Consider the following 18,730-nt stretch of genomic DNA (forward strand, 5'->3'; position numbering starts at 1 on the left):
TGGTTGCTAATGCCTCCTTCCTAAAATTACTTTGCATATAGTTTGCAGATCTTCATTTGTACATGTGTTGTCTCTTCTTACGGAACATAAGCTCCTTGAGGATTGAATTTCATTTTTGTTTTTGTATCTCCCAGCATTAAACACAATTCCTGGTACATAGTTAGTAATAAATGCTTATTGATTGATTGAATCTGTTCCTCCAATAATTTATTTCACAAGAACACTAGTATCATCATTTGTTCTTTCTCCTTTAGGTTCTGATTTTTTATAAGTAACTTCTGTAAAATTTATGTAGCCAAAAGTTTCTGATACTTCCAAAAGATTGTTATTTAGTAAATTCAAAGCTTTTCAATCTGTGTCCATATAGTAACACTCAGTGCTTATTTAATGAAATAACATATTTTCTATTTTACTGCAAATGGGGGAATCAGTCACTAGAGACACCTTCCAATTTCCCATCCATTGCTTGGACATTCATAGCTCATGGAACTCATAGGTTTTGCATTATGTCAGTGACATTCTAAGCTGATAGCATTGCTACTTCGCTTTTCCTTCTCTTTTTAAGATGCAGCTTCTGCATTTTAGAGCATGCATTAACCAGTTGAACTTTTATAAATATATATATATACATATATATTTTAAATCATGCTATTTTAAGTTGTTGATAATTGTAATGATAGATGTACATGTCCATTACTAATTTCATATTCATGTTTGCAGACCGTTTAGAAGGTGACCGATCAGAAGGCTCCGGTCAAGAGAACGAAAATGAAGACGAAGAATAATCAGCTTTACTCAGCAAGCACTTAGATGTTCTGAAATTTGTATACAACATTTATTCTATTTTTCCTTACAGAGCTTTAGCACAATATTAAGGTTTTTTTTTTTTTTTATAACATAACATTTATTTGGAACGATTGTGTGCATGAATTTGGGAGAGTGTGCAAGAAAAATTAGCAAAATGTTTTAAAAACCTTTTGCCACATATGAGGGGTGCTAGAAGACACAGAGTGCAATATTTTCCCTAACCTGCAGACGAGGGAGCTTGGATCAATGTTCAAAAATAATTTTCATTATAGTGAAAATATTGGTTCAAATAAATTTCTATACCTGCTATTTGCATGTTTGTTGCTTTCTAATTAAAGGAATTGGTTGTTTAAAAATGTTCTGAATTTGACTTTTTATATTATGATTGATATTTTCCTACATTGTGTTTATCCATTTTTCCCATGATGATGACACAGATGGGGAAAAAACAAATCTGTGGCTAAGATCTATTCTTCTTAAATGTTAGTAAAGTTAGAAACTAAACTTTTAAATGTCTGCTCCACAGACATTCTGCACCAGTTTGGCTAGTTGCTGTTAGGTGATTATTGGTACCTCATAAGGAAAAAACCATCATAATTTAAACATATTTCAGGCATGAATAACTGAGAGAAATGGGACTAGCACCCTTGAAATTTTCATTATTTAGACAAAAGCATAAATTCTAGTGATGATATAACATTCAGCTGCAAATAGCTAGCACTTTAACATAAATGTTTATCTAATCCTTATTTTTTTTCTCCCTTCCTCCCACTCCTCCCTAAAGATTGCTCTAGGCTATTTTCAACTTGATTGATTCAATTTATATTCCCTTGCTAGTTGTTATTACTGTTGTTAAATTCCTCATTTGTGTTCTTTGCTCATTTTTAAACACTATTCCTCAAGTGAATGGTAAGTTCTCTGGAGATAAACTATCCCATCCCTGCTTTGTGCCAAACAATAAGCTAAGATACTTTCTCCACTTCAGAAGCTCACTGTTTAAGGAGAGATTCAGCATAAAAATATGTGACTGTATACAAACAAAATACTATATAAATTGGAGATTATCCATAGAAGAAGGGCCCTAGCATGTAGAGGGAAGAGAAGGAGACTTTTTGTAAGAGATGCAGTGGAAATGAGAGCATCCAGGCCAGATGGGGATGGGGAAACTGCTAGTGAAAATATATGGAGCTGAGTGACAGAGCAGCAAGGTGGCCAATGTGACTGGATCACAGAGTATGTGGAGGGGCAAATGAACATTGGAAAGATGGACCAGTTTATGAAACATTTTTAAATCAATGTAGGGGATTTATATTTATGTTGGATCCTGGGGATAATAGGAAGCTACTGGAAGCTACTGATGGAGGATGACATAGTACAAAGTTGACAGGACTAGGCAATAGATTGGATGGAGACTAGTGGCAGGGGGAAGAGTGAGGAGTCCAAAGTAACCAGGGAAACCACAAAGATGGCATCCAACCTGACCGGTCCCACAGCTGTCCATGGGCCTTCGACTACTTACATCTAAGTCTTAGCATATAGTCTGAGCTTCTGTTTAAAAGAAGTATATTAGGGCATTGTTTTTGCTTTCTTTTTTTAAGTTCTTTTTGTTGCTCTTTTTAAAACATTATTAGCTCTTGTCAGTGGTTTCCACAAAACCATCCCTTGTAATTAATGTCCGTACAATCAAACAAAAGAAATCAATACATTGGCCTTTCTGAAAATGTATGCCTCATTCCACACCTATTGCCCACCACCTCTCTCCTGAAAGGCAGGAAATATACTTCACCATTAGCCATAGCATTGATCAGAGTTCTGATGTCTTTCAGTGTTGTTTTCCTTTACATTATTGAGGTGGTTTTGTAGATAGTCTTTTGGGTTCTGCATCATTTCATTCAAGTCCTTCAGAGTTTCTCTAAATTTTTCATATTTAGTTCTTACACTCCAATTTGTTTCAGATTCTCTCATTTAATATTCCACTCAAGAAGGGTCTCAAGTAAAATAGATAATTTTGAAAACGTTAAGTCAAAAAGACTAATTTACACAAACAAAACCAGTTCAGTCAAGATTAGAGGGAAAACAGGAAACTGGGAGAAAATTTAGATCATGTCTCTGAAATAATAGAAAGTTGAGTCAAACTATTATGAACTATTACACATAAGTCTTCCCATAATGGGCAAAGGATATGAATAAGCAATTTTCAGAAGAAATTAAAACTATACTCATATGAAAAATGTTCTAAATTGCTATTGATAAGAGAAATGCAAATTAAAACAACTCTGAAGTACCACTTCACACCTATCAGATTGATTAATATGACAGAAAAGGAAAATGACAGCTATTAGAAGAGATGTAGGAAAACTGAGAAACTTATACATTGTTGATAGTGGTAAGCTTATCAAATTATTCTGGAGGACAATTTGAAACTAGCCTAAAGGACTATAAAACTGCATACCCTTTGACTAAGCAAAACCACTACAATGTCTGTATCCCAAAAAAGATTTTTTAAAAAAGGAGAAGGATTTAGATGTTAAAAATATATATATATATAGCAACCTTTTTTGTGATGGCAAAGAATTAGAAATTGAGCTACCACTTAATTAGGCAATGACAGAACAAATTGTGATATACAATTGTGATAGAATACTATTATGCAATGAAGAAATGATAAGCAGAATACTTTCAGAAAAGCCTGGGAAGACTTATGTGAACTGATGCAAAGTGAAGTGAGCAGAACCAGGAGAACAGTGTACACAGTACCAGCAATATTGTATGACAAGCTGAATGACTTGGCTATTTGGAAGCAATATAATGATCCAACACAATTCTAAAGTACTAATGATGAAAAATGCTAACCATCTCTAGAGATAGCACTGATGGAGTCTGAGTGTAGATTGGAGTATAATTTTTTTTCATTTTATTTTTCTACCTTTTTTTTCTTATATAGCTAATGTGGAAATGTGTTTTACATCAGTTCACACATATAATTGATATCACATTTCTTGCCTTTTCCACAAGTAGGGAGGGGTGGAAGGGAAGGAGAAAATTCAGAACTAAAAAAAAAAATTAATAAATTTTTTTAAAAGTAGAGAGGGTACCTTTTTCTCACCTAGAAAACTATGAACTTGACCTTTTTATTTATTGTAGTAGTATTTTCTTCCAATTTTATGTAAAGACAATTTTTAGCATCTATTTTTACAAGAATTTGAGTTCCCGGTTTTTCTCCCTCCCTCATTCCCTCCTCTCCTCCTTTCCTAAAATATATATGTATGTGCAATTATGTAAAACATTTCCGTATTAGTCATAGTTGTAAAAGAAGAAACAGCCCAAAATGAAAAATATAAAGTGAAAATAGTTGTGCTTCTGCATTTAGAGTCCATCAGTTCTTTCTCTGGATATGTGTAGCATTTTTCATCCCCTTTTCTTGGATCATTGTATTGCTGAGAAGAACTAAGTCATTCATAAAAGATCATTATGCGGTGTTGCTATTACTATGTACAATGTTTTCCTGTGAACCTGACTTAAAGGAGTTGGATCCTTATTTTGTCTATAGATTTTGAAGCCAAAAAAGGCAGATTAATCCACTTAACATTTTAATAACCTTGATGTTAAACGTGTATAATTTCTAAGATTTGCAAATCTCTATTGCTAGCTTTGTACTGAAAAAGTGATAGCTGAAAAAGTGGAGAACAAAGCGCCAAATGATTGTTCCAAGAAAGGGCTTCAAGTTGGCTCTCTGTTTATCTCATAGTCACCTTCCTAAGAGAAATTCAAGCAGAAAAAAGTAAACAATCTAGGTGATGACTAAAAACCATTACATTGAATTCCCAATCCCTATATTTATGCCCACCTGCATTTTTGATTTCCTTCACAGGCTAATTGTACAATATTTCAGAGTCTGATTCTTTTTGTACAGCAAAATAACGGTTTGGTCATGTATACTTACTGTGTATCTAATTTATATTTTAATATATTTAACATCTACTGGTCATCCTGTCATCTGGGGGAGCGGGTGGGGGGTAAGAGGTGAAAAATTGGAACAAGAGGTTTGACAATTGTCAATGCTGTAAAGTTACCCATACATATAACCTGTAAATAAAAGGCTATTAAATAAAAAAAAAAGAAAAAAGTAAACAAATATCTAAAAATAAATGACAACTTACCTAGAAATGAATAGTGGACATTTGGTTAGCACTGATGCTAAGCATTGCATCTGCTAAATAAGAACTTTTTTTAGCTTACTTTGCAAATCTGAGCATAACTGACAAGTTACTTCATCTAGACATGATGAATTGGAAATACCTATGTGGTATCCAGGTTCCTCATCTACAAAATGACCATGGGATCAACTCATAACATTTCTTATCATAATCACTTCTGTATTACTCACTTTTAGAATCATTCTGTGTGTATGTGTGTGTATGTGATGGGCTAGTTTCTCCCTACCATGGGGCAGGCAGTAATAGGTTTCCAGAGAATGCAAATTCATTTCAGGGATATCCTAAAGAAAAAAAAAAAAACATTATTAAATCTGCAACTTCATGCTTCTGCATCACCTGCTTAATTAATGCTTTGGCTTTGGAAAAGGAGGGAAGTGCACTCATTACATACCTACACATACATATAACCATATAAATAAGCCAGTGTAGTCAAAGGAACTTCCTTATTAGTAATTCCACTAGTACAATTGCCAGTTGGATCCAAAACCAATATACAAACACAAGCTGTATGGTAGGATGGATAAAGAGCCAGGAAGATTTATTCTCAAGTCCTGCTTCTGACATTTTTGTGTGACCACTGGGAAATGCCCCACACAATTCAAGCTTAATTGTGGAGCAGAAAATCTGTATTAGTTGAGGAAGTTGCATGTACCAATTAAAACACAAGTCCGGAACAAGAGCCACATACATAGATACACATACCCACACACAAATATTAGAGAGACATTTAGATATATACACAGATATATTTATATAGAATTATTCAGCTGTTTCAGTCATGTGTGGCTCTTGTAACCCTATTTGGAGTTTTTTTGGCAAAAGTGCTGGAGCGGTTTGCCATTTCCTTCTCCAGCTCATTTTACAGATGAGGAAACTGAGGCACAGTTAAGTGACTTGCCGTGGGTCACTCAGATAGTGTCTGAGACCAGTTTTGAACTCGGGTCATCCTCACTCCAGACCCTGCACTATCCATTGCCATACATGTAATGAGTACCTGCTGCTAACTTACACACACGTGTAAATTTACATACGTGTACACATAGATCTGTGGGGATGCACACACATTCAGGTATTCCTCTGAACTCCAAAGGCTGTGTGCTCAGCTGCAGTGTTCATCAAATTTAACTGAATAAGTGACTTACGACTCCCCAGTCAAAGCAGCTCCGGGGCTGCTCATACACTCAGATCTGGCTTGCACGCGGATTTTACGTTCTCTCACTTTATAGGTTTGGAAATGCTTCACATGAGTATTGAGTCTGTCTCTCTTGTTGTTGTCTTCATTGTTTTAATAACTAAACCGGGGGCTGTATCTAAGTAGAATCTAACGGTCCTGATCCTCCCTGTGCAATGATTCTTCTGCCCCCAGCTGGCCAAGAATGGAAGGAAGGTAAAATGGGAAAGCACTTCCATGATTTCCTCCGAGCAGTTTTGGTGCTACGTTTGGATCTGTGAGATCCTGAGGAAATAGAGCCTACAAGGATCGAGCTGTGAGCCTCACCATTGGATGCACAAAGACTCCAGACCCCGACAAGCGGAGATCAACCCTGATTGGTGGATAATCATTGGGGGTGGGGGGTGGAGGGGAGCTGAAAGTCCCGAACTCCTCCAGCTGCCTTAGGACCCATGGATCAGGGAGGAGATGGCTTCACTTGCAAGTGAATTTGGATTTAAATGAGGTGGGGCTTTGCAGAGTCATCAGCCTATTCTTTCTCCAGAGCCATCCTGGTCCGGTGGCAAGATGTAGATCTGGAGAACTGGAAATGGCCTAGATATAATGAGAAACCTTGACCTTTTTTCAGGGTCCCATCCAAAATTGAAGAGAATGTTCCTGGCGGGTTAAGCTAATATCCTCATCAGAGGGCTGATCCCTGAATGAGGAAATAAAAAGAGGAAAAAAAAACAAAACTCTGGATCCCTAACTAATAATTATTAATAAAATAGAAAAACAATCACTTCTCTCATTAGTCTTAGTGATTTAATAGAGACTAATGGTCTTTTACCCTGTGGTTGTAAAGACTTAGATAAGCATCAAATAATGATATTCCTAGGGAAGGGATTTTTAAAAATTAATATTTTATTTCTCCTCACATGTAAAAACAACAACATTCTTTTTTAAAACATCGAATTACAAATTTTCTCCTTCCTTCCTCACCTCCCATCTCACTTTGAGAAAGCAAGTCAATATAGATTTTACATGTATAATCATGTCAAACATTTCCACAGAAGTCATGTTGCAAAAGAAAACATAGACCAAAAAACAAAAAGACAATAACAAAAATCCTCAAGAAAAATAAAAAAGGTTAAAAAAATCTGTTTCAGTCTGTATTCAGACACCATCAGTTCTTTCTGTGGTGATGGACAGAATTTTTCATCATAAATCTTCAGAGTTAGCCTGGGTATTGTATTGCTGAGAATAGCTAAATTGTGATCATCTTACAATATTGCTGTTGCTTTGTGTACATAGTTCATTTCACTTTGCATCAGCTCATGTAAGTCCAAGTTTTCCTGAGAGCATCCTACTCATTATTTCTTATAGCACAATAATATTTGTAGTATTTCATAATTACATGACAATTGATTCAGGCATTCCCCTCCATTTCCAATTATTTGCTCCCAGAAAAGAGCTGCTATGAATATTTTTGTACATGTAGGTCCTTTTCCTTGGAATGCAGACCTAGTAATGGTATTGCTGGGTCAACATGGTATGCATGTTTTTATGACTCTTTGGGTACAGCTCTACAGAATGATTGAATCAGTTCACAACTCCACCAATACTACTTTAATGTCTCATTTTCCCTACATCCCCTTAAAGCAAGGGATTCTTAACTAGGGGTCCATAAGTCCCTACAGAGTCCATGTATAGATTTCAGAAAATGAACTTCTTCAGAAAATGAATAATTGGGAATATGTGTGTATGGACACATTACATGCACATACATATGTATATTTGCATGCATGTACACATGTGATTGTACGTACACATGCCTTTTGATTCCTGTATATATTGAAACTAAACTGCCAAACATTCAGACTCTACTGAAGAGAGCACAACTCCATTGGGCTGGACACATTGTTTGAATATCAAGTGTACGCTTGCCAAAAAAGACTATTTTGTGGAGAACTCACACAGGGAAACCACGCTCGAGGTGATCAGAAAAGGGGATACAAGGACACTCTCAGGTCCTTAAAACTTTAGACTTGATTGTGTGACATGGAGTGCACAAGAGCACTCACATAGCGTGCCCTCAGAGAAGGTGCTGTGCTCTATGAGGAAACTGAATTAGTCCAGAAGAAACGTGAGATGTGCAAAGTTAGAGAAGCGCCCCAAATGTTCCTAGGGACTATTAGTGTCCAACCTGTGAGACAGCTTTCTGGACTCATATTGGTTTGATCATCCACAGTCAGACACACTGTAACTCGACTCTAATTCAGTGAAGTCACTCTAGTTCTCTTCAAGAACGAATGACAACAACTTACTACTACTACTACTACTACTACTACTACTACTACTACTACTACTACTACTATTACTACTACTACTACTATTACACACACACACACACACACACGCACATATCTATATCTTATACTCCCATCATCCTCTCTGTGATCCCCACCCTTCTAGGCTATCATCCTTATACTAGTTATATTCTACTTTCTTATCTATCTCAACAACTCAGTAGATCAATTAAAGTCTAGGATATTTTCTCTTCTACACTTGAGTCCTTTGCCCCCTTATTCTATTCCTTGATTATACCTTGTCAAGACACCATATTGTATTACTTCTGTTATCTGCTTCCTTTGCTCTTATCCAGAGAACTGGAGAAAATCATAAAACGATGCTGATTGAGTTCATTGATATAAAAATGCAAATAACAACTAACATTTATATAGCACTTAAGTATGTGCCAGGCACTGTGCTAACCACTTGCCTCCCAGGGTTATTGTAAGGATCAAAGTGAAAGGGCAACCAGTGCTAGAAAGAGTATCCAAGGAATAAGAAAATCCAGGAATGATCCAGGTCTCAGTAAGAGTGGACGGAGTAGGAAAGGAAAAGTTTGAAATGAAAACTAATTTGAATTATGGAATATTACTGTTCTTAGAAATGACCAACAGGATGATTTCAGAAAGGCCTGGAGAGACTTACACGAACTATGCTAAGTGAAATGGCAGGACCAGAGATCATTATATACTTCAACAACAATACTAGATGATGACCAGTCCTATGGATCTAGGCCATCCTCACTACGAGATCCCCAAATCATTCTAATGGGCATAATGACCTAACTAGCTATATCCCAGAAAAGAACTCTGGGGAGATGACTAAAACCATTACATTGAATTCCCAGTCCCTATATTATCACCTGCCTTTGATTTCCTTCACAAGACTAATTGTCACAATAATTAGATCTGATTCTTTTTACACAAAATAATGTTTGTCATGTATACTTATTGTAGTATCTAAGTTATATTTTAATATATTTAACATCTACTAGTCATCCTGCCATTTAGGGAGTGGGTGGGTAGGTGAAAATTGGAACAAGAGGTTTGGCAATTGTTAATGCTAGTAAAGTTACCATGTAATATATCCTGTAAATTAAAAGGCTATTCAAATAAAAAAGAAAGAGAGAAAGAAAAGTTTGAAATGAAAACTAATTTGTTGACTATGGAGCTGATATTCCAGAGAGCACAGTAGAAGGGATAGATAGATCTAAAGTGGGATATTTTTTCCCATTTTTTTTATTATAGTAACTTTTTATTGACAGAATCCATGCCAGGGTAAAATTTTTTTTACAACATTATCTCTTGCACTCACTTCTGTTCTGATTTTTCCCTCCCACCCTCCACCCCCTCCCCTAGATGGCAAGCAGTCCTATATATGTTGAATATGTTGTAGTATATCCTAGATACAATGTATGTGTGCAGATCCAAACAGTTTTCTTATTGCACAGGGAGAATTGGATTCAGAAGGTAGAAATAACCCGGGAAGAAAAACAAAAAATGCAAACAGTTTACATTCATTTCCCAGTGTTCTTTCTTTGGATGTAGCTGCTTCTGTCCCTCATTGATCAATCGAAACTGAATTAGGTCTCTTTGTCAAAGAAATCCACTTCCATCAGATTACATCTTCGTACAGTATCGTTGTTGATGTATATAATGATCTCTTGGTTCTGCTCATTTCACTTAGCATCAGTTCATGTAATTCTCTCCAAGCCTCTCTGTATTCATCTTGCTGGTCATTTCTTACAGAACAATAATATTCCATAACATTCATATACCACAATTTACCCAACCATTCTCCAATTGATGGGCATCCGCTCAGATTCCAGCTTCTAGCCATAAAGTAGGATATTTTGAGAGTAGGGTTGAAAGGTACAGGAGTGAGGGGGGCAGTTCTGACTAGGGTTTGTATGACACCCTGGGGTTCAGAATCACAAGGATGAAGGAAGAGAATACAAGAGATGGGGAGTCTTAATCACCGAGGAATAGGTCCAGTCAGGGACTGGACAGAGGCTTAGTGAAAGGAACAAGTGACTAAATTATTCAACTTTTTCCCCTTGGGATAGAACATTGTGGCACAAGATGTTGGGTGCTTATGGCTCAGCTCATAGGTGATGGGATTAGACTAAACAAAAAGTTTAGAGGAGTTTAATAAGAAGTTGGAGGTAGGGCAATGTACCTAAATAGACATATATGGAATGTGTACAAAATAAATATTGGGCAGTTATGGCAGGGAATGAACTAGAAGTTGGGAGGTAGGAAACAGTAAATCAGGAAAGACTTTAAAAAGAAGGTCATAGTCAATTCTCAGACAAAGAAATTGAAACTATTTTTAGCCATATGAAAAGATGCTCCAAGTCATTATTAATCAGAGAAATGCAAATTAAGACAACTCTAAGATACCACTACACACCTGTCAGACTGACTAGAATGACAGGGAAAGATAATGTGGAATGTTGGAGGGGATGTGGGAAAACAGGGACACTGATACATTGTTGGTGGAACTGTGAATACATCCAACCATTCTGGAGAGCGATTTGGAACTATGCTCAAAAAGTTATCAAACTGTGCTTACCCTTTGATCCAGCAGTGTTACTACTGGGCTCATATCCCAAAGAGATCATAAAGAAGGGAAAGGGACCTGTATGTGCAAGAATGTTTGTGGTAGCCCTGTTCGTAGTGGCCAGAAACTGGAAACTGAATGTTTGCCCATCAACTGGAGAGTGGTTGAGTAAATTGTGGTATATGAATGTTACGGAATATTATTGTTCTGTAAGAAATAACCAGCAGGATGATTTCAGAAAGGCCTGGAGAGACTTACATGAACTGATGCTGAGTGAAATGAGCAGGACCAGGAGGTCATTATATACTTCAACAACAATGCTATATGATGATCAATTCTGATGGACGTGGCCATCCTCAGCAATGAGATCAACCAAATCAGTTCCAAATCAGTTCAGTAATGAACTGAACCAGCTACGCCCAGTGAAAGAACTCTGGGAGATGACTAAGAACCATTACATTGAATTCCCAATCCCTATATTTTTGCCCATCTGCATTTTGGATTTCCTTCACAGGCTAATTGTACAATATTCCAGAGTCCAATTCTTTTTGTATGGCAAAATAACTGTTTGGTTATTTATACTTATTGTGTATCTAATTTATACTTTAATATATTTAACATCTACTGGTCATCCTGCCATCTAGGGGAGGGGGTGGGGAGAAAGAGGGGAAAAATTGGAACAAAAGATTTGGCAATTGTCAGTGCTGTAAAATTACCCATGCATATAATTTGTAAATAAAAAGCTATTTTAAAAAAGAAGAATAAGGTCATAGTGAAGGTCTGACCTAAAAAAAGAGAGATAAGAAAATCTATTCCAGGAATGGTGGAGAGCCAGTGCAAAGCCAGAGAAAAGTAGAGCCAGTTTGGCTGAACCATAGAGTGCATAAAGGGGATTAATGTATATTAGTAGAAAGATAGGTTGAGACCAGATTATAAAGGGCTTTCAATATCAAAAGAGTTTATATTTGATCTTGGAGGTAACATGAAACTATCAGAGTTAGTTAAATAGGAGAGTGATATAGGTAGATAGACCTGTGCTTTAAGAATATTATTTTGACTTGATAAGGGGAGAACAATTGAGACTATTATAGTTCTGCAAAGTGAGGAAGACCTGACCTAGAGGAGTGATGAGTATGAGAATGGAGAAGGGAATGGATGTAAGAGATTGTGAGGAAGGACAAATAACAAGATTTGACAATTAATTTAATATGAGGAATAGGGAAAATGAGGAGTTAAGGATGATATCAAGGGTGTGAATCTAGGAAAGATGTTGACAGAAAAGGGGCAGTTCAGAAGAGGGATGAGTCCAGGAGAGAAAGAATGGGTTTTATTTTGGAAAAGTTGCATCCAAAATGATTACAAAATAGCCACTTTGGAACTGGGGAAGCAATGATAATGGATGATGGAAAGAAGACAAAAATACACTCCTCTTATTTCATTTCTGTTTTTTTTTCCTGCCAAAAAAGAATTTTTTGAACTGGAAAGGATGAAACAAATTTCTCCTAGGGAATTGAAGTTATAAGTAGGACAATAATAAGTGAATACCATAGCTGAACTATATTAATCAAATCACCAAGCCAAACATCCAAGCCAAAAGCCATCCAAGAGTATTGGAAGAAATGGTGAATATTAATAGTTAAGCTATTGTCAATGGTCTTTGAATGATCATGAAGAATGGGAGGTACCACAGAACTGCAAAAGGGCAAATTGTCCCAATTTTATTTATTTATTTGGGGAGGCAATTGAGATTAAGTGACTTGTCCAAGAGCACACAGCTAGTAATTGTCTAAAGCCAAAATTGAAGTCAGATCTTCCTGACTCCAGGACTAATTGCTCTATCCACTGGACCATCTGACTGCTCCACCCAGTTTTTTTTTAAGGGTCAGCTTGGAAGCTTATTATAATAGCTAGCATCTATGTGGAGCTTTAAATTTTACAGAGTCTTACAAATATTATCTCATTATTTCTCCCATTTTATAGATCAGGAAACTGAGGCAGACATTTGGGTCACTTGCTCACATTTAAACAGCCAGTCAAGCAGGTTTCCTTAAGTCCAGATCTAGTACTCTGTCAACTGTATACTTGGCTACCTTTCTAGTTTAGAAATTATAGATTTATAAGCTTGGCTTAGAAGTGGCAATTCCAATAGACTAGTGATGGAAAGAGCCATCCACACCTACAGAGAGAACTATGGAGACTAAATGTGGATCAAATAATTTTGTGGTTGATTGTTTACTTTTGTGTGTGTGTGTGTGTGTGTGTGTGTGTGTGTGTGTGTATGTGTGTGGAGATTCCCTTTTGATCTGATTTTTTTTTACACAGCATGAAAAATATGGAAATATGTTTAGAAGAATTGCACATGTTTAACCTATATCAGATTGCGAAGGGGATATCTTGAGGAGGGGAGAAGAGGGAGAAAGGAGAAAAATTTGGAACATAAGAGTTTACAAGAGTAAATGTTGAAAATTATTTTTGCATGTATTTGGAAAAATAAAATACTATTAAAATAAAAAAGAAGTAGCCACTGAACTCCTTTTTAAAAAAGTAATAACCAAAAAAGGATCAATTAGCATGAATTCTTCTGGAATGAGATATACTAGATTAATTCTATACCATATATACTATAGCATTTCCCTTTCTGACAGATTTGCTAGACTAGTAGAATGAATAAATATTCTAAATATAGTTAAATAGATGAGAGCGAACAATTGACATGATCATACTATCCTTTTGGACAATTACATGAACATTGGATAAAGTGCTGGACCTAGAGACAGGAAGACCCGAGTTCAAATCACATAACTTCTGTTTGCCTCCATTTACTCATCTGTAAAATGAAACTAATAGCACTTACTCTGAGGATTATTGGTTTTTAAAAAATAATAAAACCTTTTTACTTTTCAAAATACACACAGAGATAGTTTTCAACATCCACCCTTGCAAAACCTTATGTTACAATTTTTTTCTTTCTTGCTCCCTCTCACCCCATCCCCTAGCAAGTAATCCAATAGAGGTTAAACATGTGCAATTCTTCTAAACATATTTCCACATTTATTATGCTGCAAAAGAAAAATCAGATCAAGGTGTGTGGGGGGGGGAATGAGAAAGAAAAAAAAAAACAAGCCAATAAACAACAACAAAAAAGGTGCAAATATTATGTTGGGATCCACATTCAGTCTCCATAGGTCTTTCTTTGGATGCAGATGTCTCTACATCACAAGTCTATTTCCTTGAATCACTGCATTGTTGAGAAGAGCCACGTCCATCACAGTTGTTGATCATCACATAACCTTCTTGTTGCTGTTGTGTACAATGTTCTCTTGGTTTTGCTCACTTCCCTCAGCATCAGTTCATATAAGTCTTTTCAGGCTTTTCTGAAATCAGCCTGCTGATTGTTTCTTATAGAACAATAATATTCTATTTCATTTCTATACCCTAACTTATTCAGCCATTCCCCAACTGAGGGGCATCCACTCAGTTTCCCTTCTAGGGTTATTGTAGAAGTCAAATGAGATAATTATAAAGTACTTATCACAGTGCCTAGGTGGCAAGTGGATAGAGCTCCAAAGCCTGGAGTTAGAAAGACCTAAAATTCAACCTCAGATGCTTACTAACCAAATGACCCTAAACAAGTCATTTAACATTTGCCTCCATTTTTTTCATCTGTAAAATGGGGATAATTGTGTGACTTTGGGCAAAACCCTTTCTACCTCAATTTCCTTATCTATAAAAACAGGGATTAATTAAGGCTATAAATAGCACTTACATCCAAAGATTGTGGTGAGAATCAGATGAGATTTGAAAAGTACTTTGCAAACATTATGTAAATACCAGCTATTCAGAAAGAGATATGGGTCATACAATAGTACAGCTATGTAGATTTTTGAACAGCTTAAATAACTGGGCCCAAAGGGTAATTATTTAATAGCTTGATGTTAGCTTAGAAGGATTCTAATGGAGTGCATAAGGGATCTTTCTTGTTTAAATTTTTCATCAGTGAATTGTTTCTTTAGTCATCTCACATACTGTCTGACTCTATATGACCCTATTTGGGGTTTTCTTGGCAAAGATACTAGAGTGGTTTGCCATTCTTTCTTTCTGGCTCATTTTACAGATGAGGAAACTGAGGCAAATAGGGTTAAGTAACTTAATCAGGGTCACACAACAATAAAAGTTTGAGGCCAGATCTGAACTCAAGCCTTTGGCTCTGTGCTAAATGCTTTATAATTATCTCACTCGATCTTCAAAATAACTCTGGGAAGTAGTTATTGTTAGTTGCCTTTTACAAATGGGAAAAATGGAAGCAAACAGGCTAAGTGACTTGTCTAAAGTCACACACCTAATAAGTGTATAAGGTCAATTTTGAACTCAGGGTCTTCCTGACTGCAGACCCATATTCTAAGCACCGTGGCACCACTTGGCAGGCAGATCTTGCCAAATTGCTCCAGGATTATAGAAAATCCTCAATGGCGATGAAATACAACAAAACCTTGTACCATGATGTACATCACAAAAATATTTTAGCCAAGAGATGGAGAAAAATATCCTTTAAATGATTGCCTGAGAACTCAACTGATTGAAACCCCATGGAAAATGTACGAACTCTAATTAAGTCAAGATTTGGAGAAATGGCTGTCCAGTATGATAAAAACATAGATTTATGATGAAGAATGTAAAATATATATATCTCCAGATTTGGGGAATTCTATGCCAAATCATATAACTTCTGCAAAAGGACTGTATGTTGCAATTTAAAAATTTTTTTTTATGTACAAAGTTGTAATGTTTATTAAATGCCAACAAGTTGAGTTATTGTACTTTGTCCCAGTTGATTTGCATCTTTTTATAGCTGAGATCTTTTTGGATCCTAACTTTATTATTCAACATTTTTGCTCCTCCAAGTTTTATGTCATCTCTCAATTTGGCACATTTGGCTTTCTGTGACTTGATCCAAGGCAACAATAAAAATATTGAACGGGGAATGATCCAGTATGGCTGAGTGAGAGGGCTAAAAGGAGCCAGACTATTAAATCAATCCCCCAATTCACAAGAAGATAGAAATTTTAAAAATTGAAATTACAGCAAAATAAAATCACAGAAACTGGTTGTATGATTTCATTGGATAGGACACTTGAATGCACATGATGTTATCTCTGAGGACAGTTTTATATCCTCTATGTCACCTCATCTTTTAATGGAAAAATGAATAAAATCATAAAGAAATGAATATGAAAAAACAAACAGGTAAGACTATGGTCTGTTTTTAAAAAGCTGTTGAAGTTGGTCTTCCCCTCTTAGATTATTTTAAATATAGACATAACTCATTTCTCAAGTCTGGAACATTTGCATTAGAATCTCCTCATTGGTGGAAAGAATGAGTGGATGCTGAATACCTAAGTGAGAGGCAGAATTGGGATGAGAACTTTGAAAAGATGGATGCTTCTTTCATCTTCTGAGGGAGAAACAGAGAGATAAGGGAGACAGACAGACAGAAACAGAGACAGACAGAAGCAGAGAGAAAATTCTCAGAGACAGAGATAGACTCATACAAATGACTTTAAAAGGCAGACATGAAGGGGAAAAACTTAAATTTCCAGTTTGCTTTCTTAAGAGACTTTGGGGAATTTCCCCTTGGAACAAATCATGGACTCTTTTGATAAACTTACATATCTTGCTCCCAGTGAGAGAGCTTATTCACTGTATATATTTTCTGGAGGGGTACTTAGATGTCACAGTGGATAAAGTATTGGGCTTAGAATCTGGAAGATTCATCTTCATGAATTTAAATCCAGCCTCATAAACTCTTTGACTCTGGATAAGTCACTTATTCCTATTTGGTTCAGTTCCTCATCTATAAAACGAACTAGACAAAGAAATGGGAAACCATTTGCTAAGAAAACTCCAAATTAGGTTCACAAAGAGTTGGACTTAAAAGACTCAACAAGTTTTCTGAATCTTCTAGTCTGTATAACTTTTTTTATTTTGCTATCTGGATAAATGTTTACTCACATCACTATTTGTGAAGGTCTGTTTTGTGCATTTGGTGGGAAGAAAATACATCTGCAGATACAAATTTGGGGTATTCTATTCACTTTTAAGGGATAGTGATCAACCAAGAAAGCTTGAACCAAAAAACAAAACAAAACAAAACAAAACAAAACAAAACAAAACAAAACAAAACAAAAAAAAAAAAAAACAATCCATTCCTCCAAATAACAATATTGACTTTGAATGTGAGAAGCTGACAAGGCATTCAGGTAAAAATAGCTCCAATTGTAGCTGCTGCATGAAAACTCAGAACTGAATACAGTACTTCCAGGTCATTTGCCTAGAGGTCATATCTAGTGTTGGGGAAAGAGATAAGATTGGGATTGGTAGGTATCACAGTGGATGGAACACTGGCTCTGGTGTCAGAAGGACTTGAATTCAAATAAGTTCTCAGACATTTGCTACTGTGTGATCCAGGCAAGTCACTTAAGTTAGATTGCCAGCAAAAAAGAGGAAATAGGTGATTTTTTTTTTTAAAGTGTGCCCAGAGAAGAGGGAAAAAAAGCCTTAGTGGACACTTACACTTAGTGGACAACACTAAGGCCTTGAATTTATGAGGAAGCCTGAGAAGGACTAGTTAGATGGGTAAGACTCAGGAAAGGGCAGCATCACAAAAGCCCAGAAAAGAGAATTTGCATTTCCTTCTGATATAGCTATATTACCTAAAGGCTATTTTAAATGAGCTTACCTCTCCTGGGTCCCCAAAAATCAAATCTACTGGGAGTGAGAGGGATCTATGGGTTGATAGATTTCTTAGTGTTACAATGTTTGCAAAATGCAGGGAGATGCCATTCTGTGGTAATAAAATAGCAGGCTCAAATTGTGCAAGAAGATAGATGGATGTCAAAGGGAATTTTAGGGAAACCTGGGAAAACTTGTATGAACTAATGCAGAGTGAACAGAACCAGAATGATTTGTACAATAACATCATTGTAAAGAAAAAAAACCTGAAATATTTAAAAATTCTCATCAATGCAATGACTAACTACAAGCCAGAGAGTGGATGATGAAACGTGCTACTTACCTCCCTAAAAATTAATTGATTCGGGGTGCAGACTGAGACCTTTTTTTGGTCATGTCAAATATGGGAATTTTATTTAGCTTGATTTTGCACATTTTTACAAGAGTTGCTCCCTCCTCTCCCCCCACTGTGGGCAGGGAGTGAGGGCGGGAGAGAGAGAAAATAGCATTTGTTTGTTGTACAAACATATATATTTATATATATATATATATATATATATACACACGCCGTACATATGTATGTATATACATGCATATGTGCATCATATATAATATATCCACACATGTATACATGTTTATACACATATGTTCATGTGTGTGTCTATTTAATTTTTTATAAGATAGATAGATAGATACTGTAATTTAAAGGCCAAGTATTAAAACAACTAAAAGATGACAGCATCTACCCAACAAAAAAAGTTGATCATTCTGTTCGAGAAGAGACGGTTTCTGCCAGTTCTATAAGGGATAAAAGGACACAGTGAAATACATGGACTCTTGTAGTTTAAATCTCATTCAGTTAATTCAATAAACATTTATTAAGTGCCTACTATGTGCAAGATATCATCTAGGC

At 36.0% G+C, this 18,730-nt stretch overlaps 1 protein-coding gene across 7 annotated transcripts in view; it reads left to right on the forward strand.

Moving 5' to 3' along the window:
• DCAF6 (DDB1 and CUL4 associated factor 6) overlaps positions 1-2,352 on the forward strand; it is a 157,164-nt gene extending 154,812 nt beyond the window's left edge. For all 7 annotated transcript variants that reach the window (XM_031936840.1, XM_031936837.1, XM_031936838.1 and 4 more), the window contains one exon: positions 721-2,352. In XM_031936840.1, coding sequence (XP_031792700.1) covers positions 721-785 — 65 coding nt within the window. In that variant the 3' untranslated portion in view covers positions 786-2,352. The remainder of the gene's footprint in view (positions 1-720) is intronic.
• Positions 2,353-18,730: the final 16,378 nt, after the last annotated feature.

Source organism: Sarcophilus harrisii, chromosome 4 (assembly GCF_902635505.1).
Source record: "Sarcophilus harrisii chromosome 4, mSarHar1.11, whole genome shotgun sequence".
Lineage (NCBI taxonomy): Eukaryota > Metazoa > Chordata > Mammalia > Dasyuromorphia > Dasyuridae > Sarcophilus > Sarcophilus harrisii.